Raw genomic sequence first — 16,311 nt, 5'->3', positions numbered from 1 at the left:
GAAAAGCATGAGAACTATGTCTTGACATACAGAAATCTGGAGTCAAAAAAGTACATAGTTACCTAAAGTTTAAAATTCACTAGAGAGGACCAAACAGCAGATATGAGCAGGCAGAAGAAAGAATCAATGAAGCTGATGATAGGTCAACTGAGACTATGTCTGAGGAAAAGTCAGAGGAACAGAAAAAAAAAAAAAGAATGAAGAAATATGAACAGATCCTATGGGACAATAGCAGCATACCAACACACACAGAGTCTCAGAAGGAGGGAAGAAAAAATGGTAGAGAATACATGTGAAAAAGTCAAAGCCAAAAACTTCCCAAATTTGATGAGAAAAACATTAATCTACATATTTAAGAAACTGAACAAATTCCAAGTAAAAAACACTTAGACTTCAAACCCAGACACATCATAATCAAACTGCGGAAAGAACACTGAAAACAACAGAAAGAAGCACCGCATCACATACAGAGGCTCCTCAAGAAGATTAACAACCGATTTCTCACCAGAAACCATGGAGGCCAGAATACAGTGGGATAACTTCTCAAAGTGCTAAAAGGAAAAAATTCAACCAAGAATTCTTTATCTGGCAAAATTATCCTTCAAAAATGAAGAAGAAATTAAGACTTCCCAGACAAACAAAAACTGAGAGAATCTATCACTTGCCGACTGCTCCACAAGAAATATTAAGACCTTCAGGCTGAAATCAAAGCCACTAGACAGTAACATTTGTGAATATATGAAGAAATAAACAGTACAAGCAAAGGTAAACGTAAATACAGGTAAATGTAAAAGTGTGAAATTTCTGGTTGTAACTTTTTTCTCCTCACTGATTTAAAACGACATATATCATTTTAAACCTGTATTGATGAATATACAATGTATATAAAGATTTAATTCGTATGATAACAGCACAGAAGAGTGGGGAAGAAGACAATGGAACTATTTTAAAGCAAAGTTTTTATAAACAAAAGTAACTTGGCACAAATCCAAACTTATGAATTAAGATAACTGCAATTCCCATAGGCATTAGTAGTTAGTAGTAGTTTCTTAGTAGTAGAAAACAACTCAAAATATAGAACAAAAGAAACAAGAAGGGAACTATTATATATTTAACACAAAAGAAGACAGTAATGGAGGCCAGACCCAAGGGTTATGTATTGTATGATTCTTTTTATATGAAATGTCTAAAGTAAGTAAATCCACAGAAACAGAACATAAATTAATGGATGCCATGGGCTAAGAGAAGAGAGAAATAAGGGTGATTACTTATAATAGTAATAGTATACTATAAAAGTAATAGTATAAGGTTTTTTGGAATGATGAAAATATTCTGGAATCAGACAGTGGGGATCATTGTACAACCTTGTGAATATCTAAAAACCACTGAATTGTACACTTAAAAATGATAAATTTTATGGTATGTGAATTACCTCAATTTTTTAAATTGCCTGAAAAATATGCAGGAAAGCTGCTTAAATCTCCCAGTATCTGTCTACTGACTTAAGAGACTACAGTCTGACTAACCAGATTATCAGACAAGTATTACTCCTTCAAGATATTCTGTGAGGCATAATTCTGTTTTCTATCAGCCCACCTTCCCCATGCCACTCTTAAAGCATGATCTTCTTTAAACCATATTAACGCAAATTACAGGAAATAAATAACCAAAAAGTAGGGCAAAATGTGGAGACTATAAAAACAAAGAAAATATGATCCAAGCACAAGACAAAAAAGGATATATTAAAACAAGATTAAGACAAAAGGAATCAGGACTAATTATAACAGTATTTTTAGACAAGAAATAATCTACTTTATTATAAAGGCTTTGAAGGGTCAACAAATAAAACATGTAAACATAAGCAAATGAAAAACATTTTTAAAAAGTTAAAAATGTATAATGCTGATTTAAATAACAAAACCTAGGAGATACAGCCAACGCAGTACTTTGAAGAACATTTAAAAGATTAAAAGCTTTTATTATTAAGATTAAAATTAAGCATTCAAATCAAGAATCCAAAACTAAAATAAAATGAACCTCAGGAAAATAGGATAACAGAATATATAAATCAATGAACAAAGAAAGATGATAATCATTAAAAAAAAAATTCAAGAAAGATTACATGAAAAGATGAAACAGATAAATCTCTATTGAGGCTAATCAATAAAAAATAAGAATAGACACCAATACATAACACAAACAATGAAAACAGGAATACAACCATAAACATAGTCAAAATATTTTTAAGTATAAATGACTATTATGCAAATTTTGTGGCAATAAATTTGAAAATATAAATGGACGCTTTTCGATAAAAATATAAATTGCAAAAACTGACTCAAGAAGTATCTTAATTATGCTGAGTTTGAATGAAACCAGACTTAAAAAGTACATATTGTATGATTCAATGCATATGAAGCTCTTGAGAATTCCCTGGCAGTCTAGTGGTTAGGACCCCATGCTTCCACTGCAGGGGTCACAGGTTTGATCCCTGGGCATGGAACTAAGACCCGCATGACTCAGGGAACATCAAAAAAACAAAAAATAAAACAATTTATATGAAGTTCTAGAACAGGCTAAACTATTTACAGTTATAGAAATCAGACTGATGGTTCTTAGGGCAAAGGCAGGGATGAATGACTACAACAGAATACAAGGGAACTTTCAGGGGTAATGGAAATGATCCATATGTTGATGGGGTAATGATTATTAGGTATATATATATTTGTTAAAACTCAGAATCATGTATTTACAATGTTTGCATTTTAAAATATATATATAAATCACATCTCAATAAAGCATAAAAAAGTTGAAAATAATAAATAAAAAGTATACAAAGATAAATACCTCAATTTTTATTTCAATATTTTTATCAGTGATCAACTCCAAAATGTCCATCAAGAAAATAAAAGGTACAATAAATATTTGTATTGAAAAGACATTATTCCTAATATTTTACTTTAAAAAAGGTGATAATAAAAAAATAAAATAAAATAAAAAAGGTGATAACATATATAATATGATCCTCATTTTTGTTAATATATAATAAGATTGCAATTCATATGCATGTGCTCTCAAAGTAAAGTCTGGTTCTGGACTGAGGGAGACTTACTACTTTTTCTTTTAGCCATTTAAAAATAATAAATGTGTAGTACTTATAAAATAATACACACTTTATAAAATTAAAAAATTAAGCAATAATAAATTTTAGTCAGCCCAGATCAGCCCATCACATTTTTAATAGCTTACCAGTGTCACAGAAATTATTCTAAGATCAACAAATAGTGACTGTTCTATAATAAAAAACAACCATGATTTAATGGTTGTTTAAATTTAAAATAATTTAAAAACAATATTTAGTTTGGAAAAATTTCACAAATCTAAAATAGAAAAGTCCTGAAATGAGTATGAGAGCTGGAGAACAGATGGGATACATGAACTGAGAACTAATAGACTTCAGGAAAAAAACAGAAAAGAAAAACTACTTCAGAATTAAAGAATAAGGACTTCCCTGGTAGTCCAATGGTTATGACTCTGTGCTTCCACTGAAGGAGCACAAGTTCAAAGCCTGGTTGGGGAACTAAGATTCTGCCTGTCACACAGTGCAGTCAAAAAAAAAAAAAACAACTTGTATACAGAATTAAAGAATAAAGTAGAAAGAACACAAAAGTGAACAGATCTTGCTAAAAAAAACACGGTAAGGGAAATAAATGATGAAAAGAGAAAAGTGAAAAAACATGATAAAAATGATCTCAGAGGAAGTAATTGGCATATGTATATGCACAGAAGATCTAATACAGAAAGAGCAGAATGGAGTACTCTGAAGAAAAAAACAAGCTTTGAAACAAAAACCATTTAAAACTATAATTAGGACTTCCCTAGCGGTCCAGTGGTTAAGAATCTGCCAATACAGGAAACACAAGTTTGATTTCTGGTCTGGGAAGATTCCACTCATTGAGGGGCAACTAAGCCTGTATGCCTTCTTGCCTGGAGAATCCCAGGGACAGGGGAGCCTGGTGGGCTGCCGACTATGGGGTCGCACAGAGTCGGACACGAGTGAAGCGACGCAGCAGCAGCAGCAAGCCTGTATGCCACAACTACTGAGACTACTCTCTAGAGACTGTGCTCCGAAACAAGGAAAGACACCGCAGTGAGAAGCTCAGGTAGCACAACTACATAAAGTCCATGCACAGCAACGAAGCTCCAGGGCAGCCAAAAAAAAAAAACCTATAATTAAAGTTTTCTGAAATAGAAGAAAACAAAGTTACAGAACAATCAACACTAAGACATTCCCTAATGAAAATTACGGGACTTCTAATTCACTTATATAGGAGGGAGATTATATTGGCCTTTCACCAACAGTATCTTATACAACATCAAGATATCATGGGCTTCCCTGGTGGCTCAGTAGTGAAGAGTCCACCTCCAATGCAGGAGACACAAGTTTGATCCTTGATATCACCAGGAGGATCCCACATGCCATGCAGCAGCTAAGCCCATTCGCCACAACCGCTAAGCCTGTGTGCTAGAGCCCAGGAACCAAAACTACTGAGCCCACTTGCCCCAGCAATTGAAGCCCATGCATCCTAAGGCACATGCTCTGCAACAAGAGAAGCCACCACAATGAGAAACTTGCACATCACAACTAAAGTGTTGCCCCCACTCTCTGCAACTAGAGAAAAGTCCATGCAGCAACAAAGACCCTTCACAGGCAAAAATAAATAAAAATTTTTAAAAAAAGATATCATGGAGAGAAAATGAGTCAAGGATTTTATATTCAACCAAACTGTCCTTGAAGTGTATCACAATTACAAATATACAAAATCTCAGGAAATATTGTTGCTTCTTAAGGAATCTCCTAGACAACACACTTCAACACATTTCAGACAACCACAAAATGATTTGAGAAGCTCTAATATTATAAAGAAAATATGAGAAGACAAAACACTAGACAAATGGAATTCTTCCCCAAGGAATCTCCTGCAAAACATACCTTACACAACCAAAAAATGATTTGAGAAGCTTCAACATAAGAAAAATATGGGAGAACGAAAAGAACTGGTAAATCAAATTTCCACAGAACAATATAAGCAGCTTATGCAATAAATCAATGACATAAAACAAAGAGTAGGGAGGTGATTTACATAATAACCAAAGATACTATTATTAACTTGTTTTGATCCTAATTCAAAAAAATTAATTATAAAAGACATTTTAACCAATTAAGAAAACTGGTCATATACTAGCTATTGGATATAAAAGGGAATTATTATTAATTTTGCTAAGTACAACGATGTAAGAAAATGTCTGACATTTTTTAGAGATACACACACACTTAAATGTGTAAAGTGATACAGCTGGAATTTTTAGTACCAAAGGAAAAAAGTGATGAAGCAAATGTGCAAAAAAATTGTTAACTACTGAATCTGGACCATGGATATATGGAATTTTACTGTATTATTCTACTTTTATGCATGTCTGAAATTTTTCAAAATTAAAAAAACTAGAGATATACCATCCAGATAACACAGAGGCATACTAGGCAACCGTAACAAAGACAACTGCTTTTTCTGTCTTTGTCTCTGTTCTCTCTCACACACTCACACACATACAAAGCAGAGAATAGAGACACAAAAAGAGAAACAGAGGAAGAAAGAAAAGGACCTAAAAAAGACAAGTCCCTTATCTAGCATCTTCCTAACTTAAAAAAAAAAGTGTAGAAATGCGCTCAGGGACAGGAGAAGTGAAAGCAATTAACTGACTTAGAAGTCACTTTGCAAACAGTATTTGTGCTTTTCGGGCAAAGCGTTTAACCTCCCTGAGCTTTAGTTCTTCAATTCCTGAAATGGGTTAATAGGTGTTCCATCTACCACAGAGACAGTGTAGTGATCAAATGAGACTACACAGGAAACAGTGCTTTGTATACTGTAACCTTGATATAAAAGTAAGAGAACATTAATAATTAACTATTTATCTCTTGCCCAGATATATTTCAATTATTTAAATATTTACTGCACATATCACCTAGTTCTTATTTTCTAGGTTAATAACATCACATCACATCAACTTAATAGCTAATGCTATACTCACTACTCCTGTGTAATAGCGTAGTCCAACGACATGGCCTCTCAAAGTTCCAAATAAAACTGAATCTAACTCTTCATCACTTGTTAGGAAGTCATCTGGAGGAATAATATCTTGAAATTCAAAACGAGGAAAGAAAGTTGGATATGAGAGGCGTGGAAAATTTCCATGGACTCCATACTGGACAGTCTGCAAGTACTTCCAAACAGGATCTCTATTTAAAAAAAAAAAAAAAAAAAAAGGCACAAAAATACAATATTTAACCAAACAGTCCTCAAAGACCATACCATATTTAAAGGCCAACTGCTTTCTCACACTTTATTTCAACAAAATAAATCTAATATGGGAAGTGCTGTATAGAGATGAATCTCGTTCCTCTGGCTAAAGCAAGGATTGGAGTGAGTGGGGGAGGTTACTAGAAACCTTACCTGTTCAATAATGCGTCTTCTACCCACAGGTATTCAAAGTGAAAACACCAATAAGGGTTCACAAACCTTGCTTAGTCACAATCCCTTACTTAAACTGAAAAATAATGTGATGTCTGTAATTAATTTTACACCAAAATTTCAATATTGAGCTAGAAGAAACTCGAAAATATAGAACCATTTTTTACATGAAGCCACTTACAGCTTTACAAATAATACATTCAGCATCCATTACTTGAATTATTCCCTTCGAAGATAACCCTTCTTTTATTCAGGAATCTAAACCGTGCCATCATGGGAAGCTTACCCCAAGCCTCCCACTCCCGTTGGTTAAAGGGTAACCTCAACCCCTAGATGGAAAACTGTTTCCGGAACGAATATGTAAACCGAATCGGACAATGAAAAGTAACAGGCAGTTGGCTGGGGTCTTCCAGAAAGCTTCCACTTTTCTGGAACGGATAGAAGCTATTTCCCCTGCGTTTTCCTCGAACGTCGCGCACACCGCTTTTGGCTCCTCTGCAGATAGATATTTGCACGTCTGTGCATACACATCAACTGCGAGGTGCTTGGGGAGAAGCTGTCTTACCCAGCCCTTTCTGCCGAGCACAATGCCCAGCGCACAGTGGGTATCTGATAGGTGTTTCGCGGAATAAAGTACAGGTTGAGACACCGGGTAAGGAGTGAGCTTGGAGCCCCAGGTTCCCCAAATCCCTTGACAAATATTTCCCCAAGGCTCTAGCAGGAGACTCGCCCGAGGATCCTCCCCTCTGCATTTATTTCTCCCGCGGCTATATGAGCCGCCAGCAGGACGAACAGCAGCTGCACAGCTCGCACCCCGAAGGAGAAGGAAACGCTGGGAAGGTCAGGTTCATTTCAGGACTCTTCTAGACGGTTACCGCCGGCGCCCCACCCCCCCTCCGCCCCCTTCACCTCTTGAACATCCAGGACATGGCGCTGAGTGCGTGACGAGCGGAACACTCAGACGCCCAGGATCGTTCTCAAGCCGCCTAAATAAGCCTCCTTCCAGGCCTCGCGGCCGAAAAGCCGGTGACAAGTTCCGAGCGCCGGAGCGACAGCCCACTCCACGAGAGTAAGACGCCCCGAAATCTAGTCAGACGTCTACAGTACCGTCTGCTTCCAGCAACAATTTGAGTGACTAGCGACGCTTTGTGACTGGCATCCGGAAAGTCCAATCCCAAGGAGGGACCTACGGAGGCAAACCAATCAAAGCAAAGGAGGGAGGGTAACTCCGCCCCGCGCAGCGATTCAAAGACTGGGGGGTGGTCCCAGCTGCAGGGGTGGTTCCATCCGGGTTCTTCCCTGCCCCCAAAACAGGGCGCGGGAAAGCCACGCGGCCGCATTAGCACGACTGTGGTGTTCAAGGCATTCGCGGTTCCTCTGATTACCACCTCAAACAGGGGGCAACAACTCCCCTTTCCGCTGTTTTCCTCAAGCCGTAAGCCTCGGCCCCATTTTTCAGGCCTTATCTCATCGTCATCCTAATTTTCTCCTCATCTAATGGCATCACTGACTCGATGGACGTGAGTTTGAGTGAACTCCGGGAGTTGGTGAAGGCCAGGGAGGCCTGGCGTGCTGCAATTCATGGGGTCGCAAAGAGTCAGGCACGACTGAGCGACTGAACTGAACTGAACTGAACGTGACATGTAGTAGGGACTTCCAGTCAATAAGCTCCGCACTTTACGAACCCTACCAGCCAGATCCTTCACTTCGTTTTCTGTGGTGAATCCGGGTAGTTGCCCTCAAAATATGCCTTTTAAGCCCCACGAACGAATCAATGAGACATACCGGGTTCAGAGAGTTTAATTTCAATTTAGATTTATGGAGTTTCTGTTTCTCTTTCGCTATTGCTTTTATTTTTTTTCCTTTTAGGGAAAATTTTCACTTCTACTAGAGGAAAATCGTAGAACGCTATGAGAGCAAAAGAATCTCGTGGGTGACTGCTGGAAGTGTCCCGGCTTCCCTTGAAGGCACGTGACTATCCCTGCAGTAAGGGAAGAAGCTGATTTTCCTCAGGGAACTGTAGGAAGAGCTCCCGCGTGCCCAATAGCCAGCTTTTGAGAGTCTGAGGAGACTCAGTAGAATTCAGCTTTGAGTAGGTGGGCGAGTGGGCCGGTGCAGCCCAGGTACTGGCCAGAATGGTCTCTGCGCCTTGTCAGCCTTATAACTGGTGCAGCAGCAGCACCAGGGTGAGAAGCTGGCCTGACCTGCCCTTCGGATTAGGTGTAAATGTCAAGACAAGTGCAGGATCAAAGAGGAAAGGTATTTGAGAAAGTGATTAGTATTGACCCTCACCCTTCAAAGAATGGTCCATTTTACACTTCCATCAGCAGAGGATTTGGAGAAGGATATGGCAACCCACTCCAGTGTTCTTGCCTGGAGAATCCCATGGACAGAGGAGCCTGGGGGGTCTTCAGTCCATGGGGTGGCAAAGAGTCCGACATGACTGAAATGACTTTGCATGCACAGCAGAGTATTAGAGGTGGTCAGTGAAACAGGTTTTTAGGAGGCATTTGTTCATTATCTTAAACTATCACAATCTGTAAATATGAACCCAGTGTAGAATGAGAAGTAGAATTTGCAGCAACTCAATACTTCATTTTACTGAACATGCAGGGCATGTGAGCTTCCCTGGTAGCTCAGTGGTAAAGAATCCACCTGGCAGTTCGGGGATGTGGGTTCAATCCCTGTGTCAGGAAGATCCCTTGGACGAGGACGCGGCAACCCACTCCAGTATTCTTGCCTGGAAAATACCAAGGACAGAGGAGCCTGGAGGACTACAGTCCATGGGGTTGCAGAGAGCTGGACACGACTGAGCATGACTGTGCACGCACACACACACACATGCACACAAGGCATGTGGGATCTTACTTCCCCCACCAGGGATCCAACCCGTGTTCCTACAGTGGAAGCACAGTCTTAACACTGGATGGCCAAGTAAGTCCCTCAAATTATTTCCATTATTTACTTTCTTCTAGAAGTCTTAGGAGGCAAATGGCAGTATAGTTCAATTTGGGGTGTGCCAGATCTAAGTTCTTGGAAAATATGCCCCAAAATGCCCAAATTGAAGATGTTTTGTGTATAAAGTTAATGAGGAAGTTATGCTCATCAGATTGCAGGATAAAATTTCAAATGTCACAATACAGGTAAACCTGATCCTCTCAATACTTGAAACCTGTGAGCAGTGACCATACCATGGTTAAAGAATGTGGACTGAATGAAGTAAAAATTTGCTAAAGTCAACATTTTTGTCCATATTGTCACTATTTTACATCTCAGATCTCACAGTTGAACTTCAACTTGAGCACTCTTTCACTTAATCATTATTATTTTAGTGTTTAAAAAGTGCAATGTGTACTAGTTTGATTAAAATGTTACTACACTTATAAATTCATAACTATCACATAAGATATTTTCTGAAAAATGAACTTGTAGCTAAAAAATAGAATGGCAGCTGTACAATGGCTTGCGTGTTGGACTGATGTGTAAGGAGGAGAGTGTCACAAAGAGGATAACGAGCCAGATGATATAAAAAATAAGGTCTATGGTAGAATTTATATTTTATTTTAAATGTAATAGCCATTAAATATTTCATGCAGGAGAATGACAATCTAAATTAGGCTTAAAAAAATTCACTCTGGCAGCTCTGTGGAGAATGGATTATAGGGGGAAAGAACAGAAATGGAGAGACTGGTTAGTTAATCAGGAAATGATTGTGTCTAGGTAAGAGATGATAATACCTTAGAATGGAGAAGTGATGAAGACAAGGAAAGTTTGCTAATAAATTTGGATGTGGGTGCTGAGGGAGGAGAAGGAATAAAAAATTCCTCTAACCATCTGCCTCCTAGTTACAAACATGCCTGCTCATCCTGTCCCCCTCTATGCAAATTAAACACGTCACTTCCCTGTTTGATGCTATCGGCATGAAATCAAAGAATGGCATGTGTGACTTTTTATAATCTGTCCCCTACTTTCCACTCCTATCACTTCCCAACCCACGCTCCCTATAATGACCTTCGCATACATAACCACAAGACCATTCTCACACCCAACAAAATTAATAAATCAATCCTTGGTGTCTTCTAATAACTAGTTCATAATCCAATTTTCACAATTGCCATTCTCCTGCCTAAAACATTTAATGCTGTTTCCTTCTCCAGGGGATCTTCCCAACCTAGGTATCAAACCCAGGTCTCCCGCATTGCAGGTGGATTCTTTATTGTCTGAGCCACCAGGGAAGCATCTACATCATAAATAATGTGGCTTTGCAATATACATATTAGAGCCTTTCAGAGATTGCCAGAAATAAGGGTTTTTCTCTACACCTCAAACAAGAAAGTAAGCCAAAAATGTTCCTTCACAGGTTCTTAACAAAATAGAATTTTGAAGCCCCTGGCAAAGAAGAGTCTGACTTTTCAAAAGCCTGGCTTCAATACAAAAACTTCTAAGTTTATGTCATTAACTAATGGATTCCAGAAGAATATACTATGCTGGGACTTCCCTGGTGGTCCAGTGGTTACGGCTCTGTGCTTCTAATGCAGAAGGCACGGAAATTAAGATCCTCCCACGCAGTGTGCATGGTCACACTGCATGCCACGCAGTGTGACCAAAAGAAGAATATGTGATGGTGTAAAAACTTGTTTTTTCAATTCATTCATCCAAAAGAAGATGAAGACAAAAATTCAGTATAACAGAATTTTCAGGAATGATGTAGAAGAGTTCACAGAGCAAATCTCTGAGTAGCTCTTAGGATCCAGCACCACAGAGGGCTTTCCAGGTTGTGTAGTGGTAAAGAATCTGCCTGCCAATGCAGGAGATTCCAGATAGCGAATTCAATCCCTGAGGTGGGAAGATCCCCTGGAGGAGGAAATGGCAAGTCCCGCCAGTATTCTTGCTTGGAAAATTCCATGGACAGAAGGGCCTGGCAAGCTACAGTCCATGCGGTCACAAAGCACCACAGAAGGAGGGATGAAAAACAGCTTAGCAAAGTTCCTGAAAATATAAGAAAGGGAAACTCTGCCTTGTTTTCCAGAGTAGCCTCAAGATTTTGCAGATCTTAAAGAGAGCCTCAGAGGCCCGAAACATGCCACGGCAGTAAAGGAGTAATTGCTAATGCTAATGAGGTGGCTCAGCTAAGGGGCCCAAAGGCAGTCCTGGAAATCCTACAGGGGTCTCTTATGAGTCTCCAGGATCATGGTTCTAGCAAGCAGAACAGCAGACGGGTGCCTAAAGATGAGGTGAGATAATTTATACCAGCAATGGGTGGCTGCAGAAGACGAATGAATGAAGCCCCAAAATTAAGTCCCCTAAAGAGTAAAAGAAATAAAACTGAATTTTGAAACTTGAATTTAATTGGTATTAAGGATTCCCTGGTGGCTCAGAGGTAAAGAATCCGCCTGCAACGCAGGAGACGTGTGTTCTATCCCTGGGTTGAGAAGATACCCTGGAGAAGGAAATGGCAACCCACTCCAGTATTGTTGCCTGGAAAATCCCATGGACAAAGAAGCCTGGCAGGCTACAGTCCACGGGGTCACAAAAGAGTTAGACATGACTTAGTGACTAAACAACAACAAAGTCTTAAAATGACTGAAGTACCTGGAAGTGACTAAATCATTAGCTTCCATTAGGCAAACTGATGGGTAAGACAAATTAAGCTCAATAAAAACTTACAGTTTTGTCTTTTTGAACAGTCAGTAATTGAAATTACTACATGCTATACATCATATATGCACACATCTCAATGAATTTACATCTAGGTATTTTTAGCAGATGCTTCTACTTGGTTGAATTAGGGGATTTACATTTTCTTCTTTTTGCCTATATGCATATAAATTATTCTCTATATTGAATATGTATCGCTTTTTTAATAAGAAAATAATAAAAGTTATAAACTAAATTCTTGTAAAGAAATCAAAAATTTTAACTTGCTATTTTAACAATTTTAGACTTATAGAAAAGTTGTGAAATTAGCACAAAAAGTTACCTCATATCTCTTACCCCATTTACTTTTACAACATACGTAATCATAGTACAATTATCAAAATCAGGAAATCAACATTTGTACAATAGTATTTCTGAACCATTTTTTCAAATAAGGCAGAGGAAATGATAGAAAATAGTCTTTTGTAACTTATTTACCACCAAATTTTCTTACACTTATTTGGGACCCCTATAGATTTTGGGGCAGATATGTGAGTACAACAAGAACTGATAGGGTAGAGGAAGTAAGGTAAAATGAATGCCAAATAAAATTCTTTTTAATTAAATACTGCAATGAATATCAAGTGCCTGGCAATGGCACCCCACTCCAGTACTCTTGCCTGGAAAATCCCATGGATGGCGGAGCCTGGTAGGCTGCAGTCCATGGGGTCGCTAATAGTCAGACAAGACTGAGTGACTTGACTTTCACTTTCACTTTTCACTTTTCACTTTCATGCATTGGAGAAGGAAATGGCAACCCATTCCAGTGTTCTTGCCTGGAGAATCCCAGGGATGAGGGAGCCTGGTTGGATTCCGTCTATGGGGTCTCACAGAGTCGGACACGACTGAAGCAACTTAGCAGTAGCAGCAGCAGCAGCCACCTAGAAGTAAGCACTCAATAACTGCTCTTAAAAGCCCATTCTTATTACTGTTATTGTTGTAATAGAGTTATTATCTAATGAGTCTTCTAGCACTTAACAAGGGAGTATAGTTGATTGAGGGTGATTTCCTGATGCTCGTCAGCAAGTTGTTCCTAAATAACAGAATAATACTGTTTCCAGAAGCCAGTGATTTTTCCCAGGTGCAAGTCCTTGAAACAGCCTGAAAAGTTTCATCAAGAACCGGGAGACACTCTTTTCTCAACTCCCACTCTGAGAAATCTGTTGTGTTCCAGATTACAGAGGCCTTTCCCAGGAGATAATTGTTTCCTCCTCCTTTAGGCCTTGGCTCAGTTTGTGCTCCTAAGTGCCGGAAGACCAGAGTGGCTAAAGCATTAGGCCTGCCCTGTGATCTGTCTCCGCCTTTGCCTCCTGCCCAGGATCCTCACCTCAGGTTCAGGAAGGCATTTCTTTGGTCTGTGAAAAAGAAAACCATAGTCCCCAAATGGTGTCACTCATGCTAAAAAAAAAAAACCTATGATACCTAACCTAGTTTTAATACCTGATTTAACTGCAGTTTTAACCTCTCCCAGGATGTAATCTTAATCAACCAGTCTGGAAATTTCTGCTCAAGCACCAGTAATCTGTCACCCTGGCCCTCTCAATCCTCCGGAGAAACAGGCAATCTGCATGATAAAACCCTTGTGGTTCCCTACCCACTCCACCCAACCCCACACCCAAGAAAGATGGGCCTAAAAATAATCCTTTCTTTTCTTTTGCTAATAACTTCCTTGCTACCTCACCCTTCTTTCACCCCTCACATTAAACACCATGCAAACCAAAAAATAAAAGTCCACATCAGACTAAAAATCATTATACAACTGTATAGCTAGGATACTGTTATCCCAGTAGGATTATGGAGAAGGCAATGGCACCCCACTCCAGTAATCTTGCCTGGGAAATCCCATGGACAGAGAAGTCTGGTAGGCTACAGTCCATGGGGTCGCAAAGAGTCAGACACGACTGAGCGACTTCACTTTCACTTTTCACTTTCATGCATTGGAGATGGAAAAGGCAACCTACTCCAGTGTTCTTGCCTGGAGAATCCCAGGGACGGGGGAGCCTGGTGGGCTGCCGTCTATGGGGTCACACAGAGTCGGACACGACTGATGCGACTTAGCAGCAGCAGCAGCAGTAGGATTATATCATATACAAATAGCTACCTATTCACAAAATATTCTCCTTCAAAGAGGAAGGAAAGCATTACACATATTGCTATTTCAGATTTCTATCCTTGAGGTGGTTGGAAGTCCCAAAACAAACACAAAAAATTATACATTTTTCTTCATCATCACCGAGGATTTATTATCCCAAAAGACCAATGGTCTAAATCCTCATTTCCTGATTCCCAGACCAGTGTAATGTTTTCCCCTAGATCATACAATTTAATCTAATAATTGAAAATATACACAGAGAGATAAAAAGTCACACAATAATCCAAAGTTTTAAAAAATGCCCCTAAAGGGGGTGGGGGATGGATTTATGGCATCACATTACAGAACTAAACTTAAAGACACATAACTGTTTTTCTTACTACAGGTATTTTAGAAAGTACTTGAAAAATGAACAGTTTATAAAAATGAGGTAAAAAATTTCAGGTAGGAGCAGAAAACTAAAACATGTCATACTTTGGCAAAGTCTTTAAAAATGTCACATCCTTAAAATGATGTTTTATGAGATTGTTCTGAGGCTGAATCATACATGAGAGAGTTTTCAAGCCATTTCACTTTGCTTTTTCCCTCATATTGGCTTCAAAGTTGTCCCTGTGTAACAACAAGGAAAGAAAGGGGCATGGCACAACCACATGGGTTCAAGTCCCAATCTGTGGTAAATCGGGTAAATCTGTTTCACTTGGGGGGCAAAATTATTCTCAGTTAAGAATCATTGTCATGAATATGCATGTGTGCTCAGTTGCTAAGTCATGTCCTACTCTTTGTGACCCATAGACTGAGCCTGCCAGGTTTTCCAGGCAAGAATATTGGAGTGGGTTGCCATTTCCTTCTCCAGGGGATCTTCCTGACCCAGGGATCAAACCTATGTCTCCTGAATTGCAGGCGAGTTCTCTACTGCTGAGCTACCTGAGAACTGTCTGTATACTGATCACTCCCAAACGTGTATCTCTAACCCAACTTCTTCTCTGAGCTCCAGAATCATATGTAATGGACATCTTAAATTTACAAACCAGAAATAGGACTCTTCATCTTTTTTTTTTTTTTTTTGGCTACGCCTCACAGCTTGTGGGATTTTAACTCCCCAACCAGGGATTGAATCCAGGCCCTCAGCAGTGAAAGCACAGAGTCCTAACCAGTGGTCAGCCAGCAAATTCCCTGAAACAGGACTCTTAATTCTACCTCCCCACTTCCTCAACATGCTTATTCTTCTGGTCTCCCCCATTTCAGTAAAAAGCATGCCAAAAAAACTTGTCGATTCTTCTCTTGCTCTTACACCACACATTTTATCCCTCCTATTAGACCTACTTCCAATATAACACAAATTTACCTAATTTTCTCCATCTTTATTATTATCACTGTGTCTAAGTCACTGTTCTCTCAGCTGAACTGTAATATTGCAATGGTCTGTCTGAACTCCTTCTTATTTTCTGTTTTCCTCATTTAACCCTAGTCCTACTTGCATTCTCTATTCAGAAGCCAGAGAGATCTTTTTATACTATCAATTATATCCCATCATCCACCTGCTAAAAATGTGCCAATAAATTATCTTTGCCTTAAAATGAAATCCAAATTCTCCCACAGTACATTATCTAGCCCTGCCTCTCTCTTTTTTATCTTATTTCATTCCACATTTTCCTGGGCTCCTGATATTCTAGGAATATCGATCCTCTTTTCATTTATGGCATACATACTGTCAAGATTGTTCAGGCTTCCAGGCTTCTGAAATTCCTCTTTCCTTTGTGTGAACTCCCAGACCTTTCCCTGCTGGGTTATTATGTTTCAGGTCTCAGCTCAAAACCACCTCCTCAGAAAGGCCTTCCTTGACTTTCTGACCTAAAGTACTCATTGCTCAGTTACTCTCTCTCCCAAGAGTCAGCAAACTTTTTCTGTAAAGGGCTATAGAGTAAATATGTTCACCTTTGTCTACATCACTTTGCCGCAGTAAGAGAAACGCAACCATAGACAATACTTAAA

At 39.1% G+C, this 16,311-nt stretch overlaps 1 protein-coding gene across 1 annotated transcript in view; it reads right to left on the bottom strand.

Annotated features, from left to right (window-relative positions):
* Nucleotides 1-7,459, bottom strand: part of HLTF (helicase like transcription factor) — a 57,366-nt gene extending 49,907 nt beyond the window's left edge. Inside the window, exons 1-2 of the mRNA XM_052641200.1 lie at nt 7,440-7,459; nt 6,091-6,298 (exon numbers count right to left, since the gene is read on the bottom strand). Coding sequence (XP_052497160.1) covers nt 6,091-6,298; nt 7,440-7,459 — 228 coding nt within the window. The remainder of the gene's footprint in view (nt 1-6,090; nt 6,299-7,439) is intronic.
* Nucleotides 7,460-16,311: the final 8,852 nt, after the last annotated feature.

Source organism: Budorcas taxicolor, chromosome 1, assembly GCF_023091745.1.
Source record: "Budorcas taxicolor isolate Tak-1 chromosome 1, Takin1.1, whole genome shotgun sequence".
Lineage (NCBI taxonomy): Eukaryota > Metazoa > Chordata > Mammalia > Artiodactyla > Bovidae > Budorcas > Budorcas taxicolor.
The sequence above is the reverse complement of the archived record's forward strand: the minus strand, read 5'-3'. Positions and strand labels throughout refer to the sequence as shown.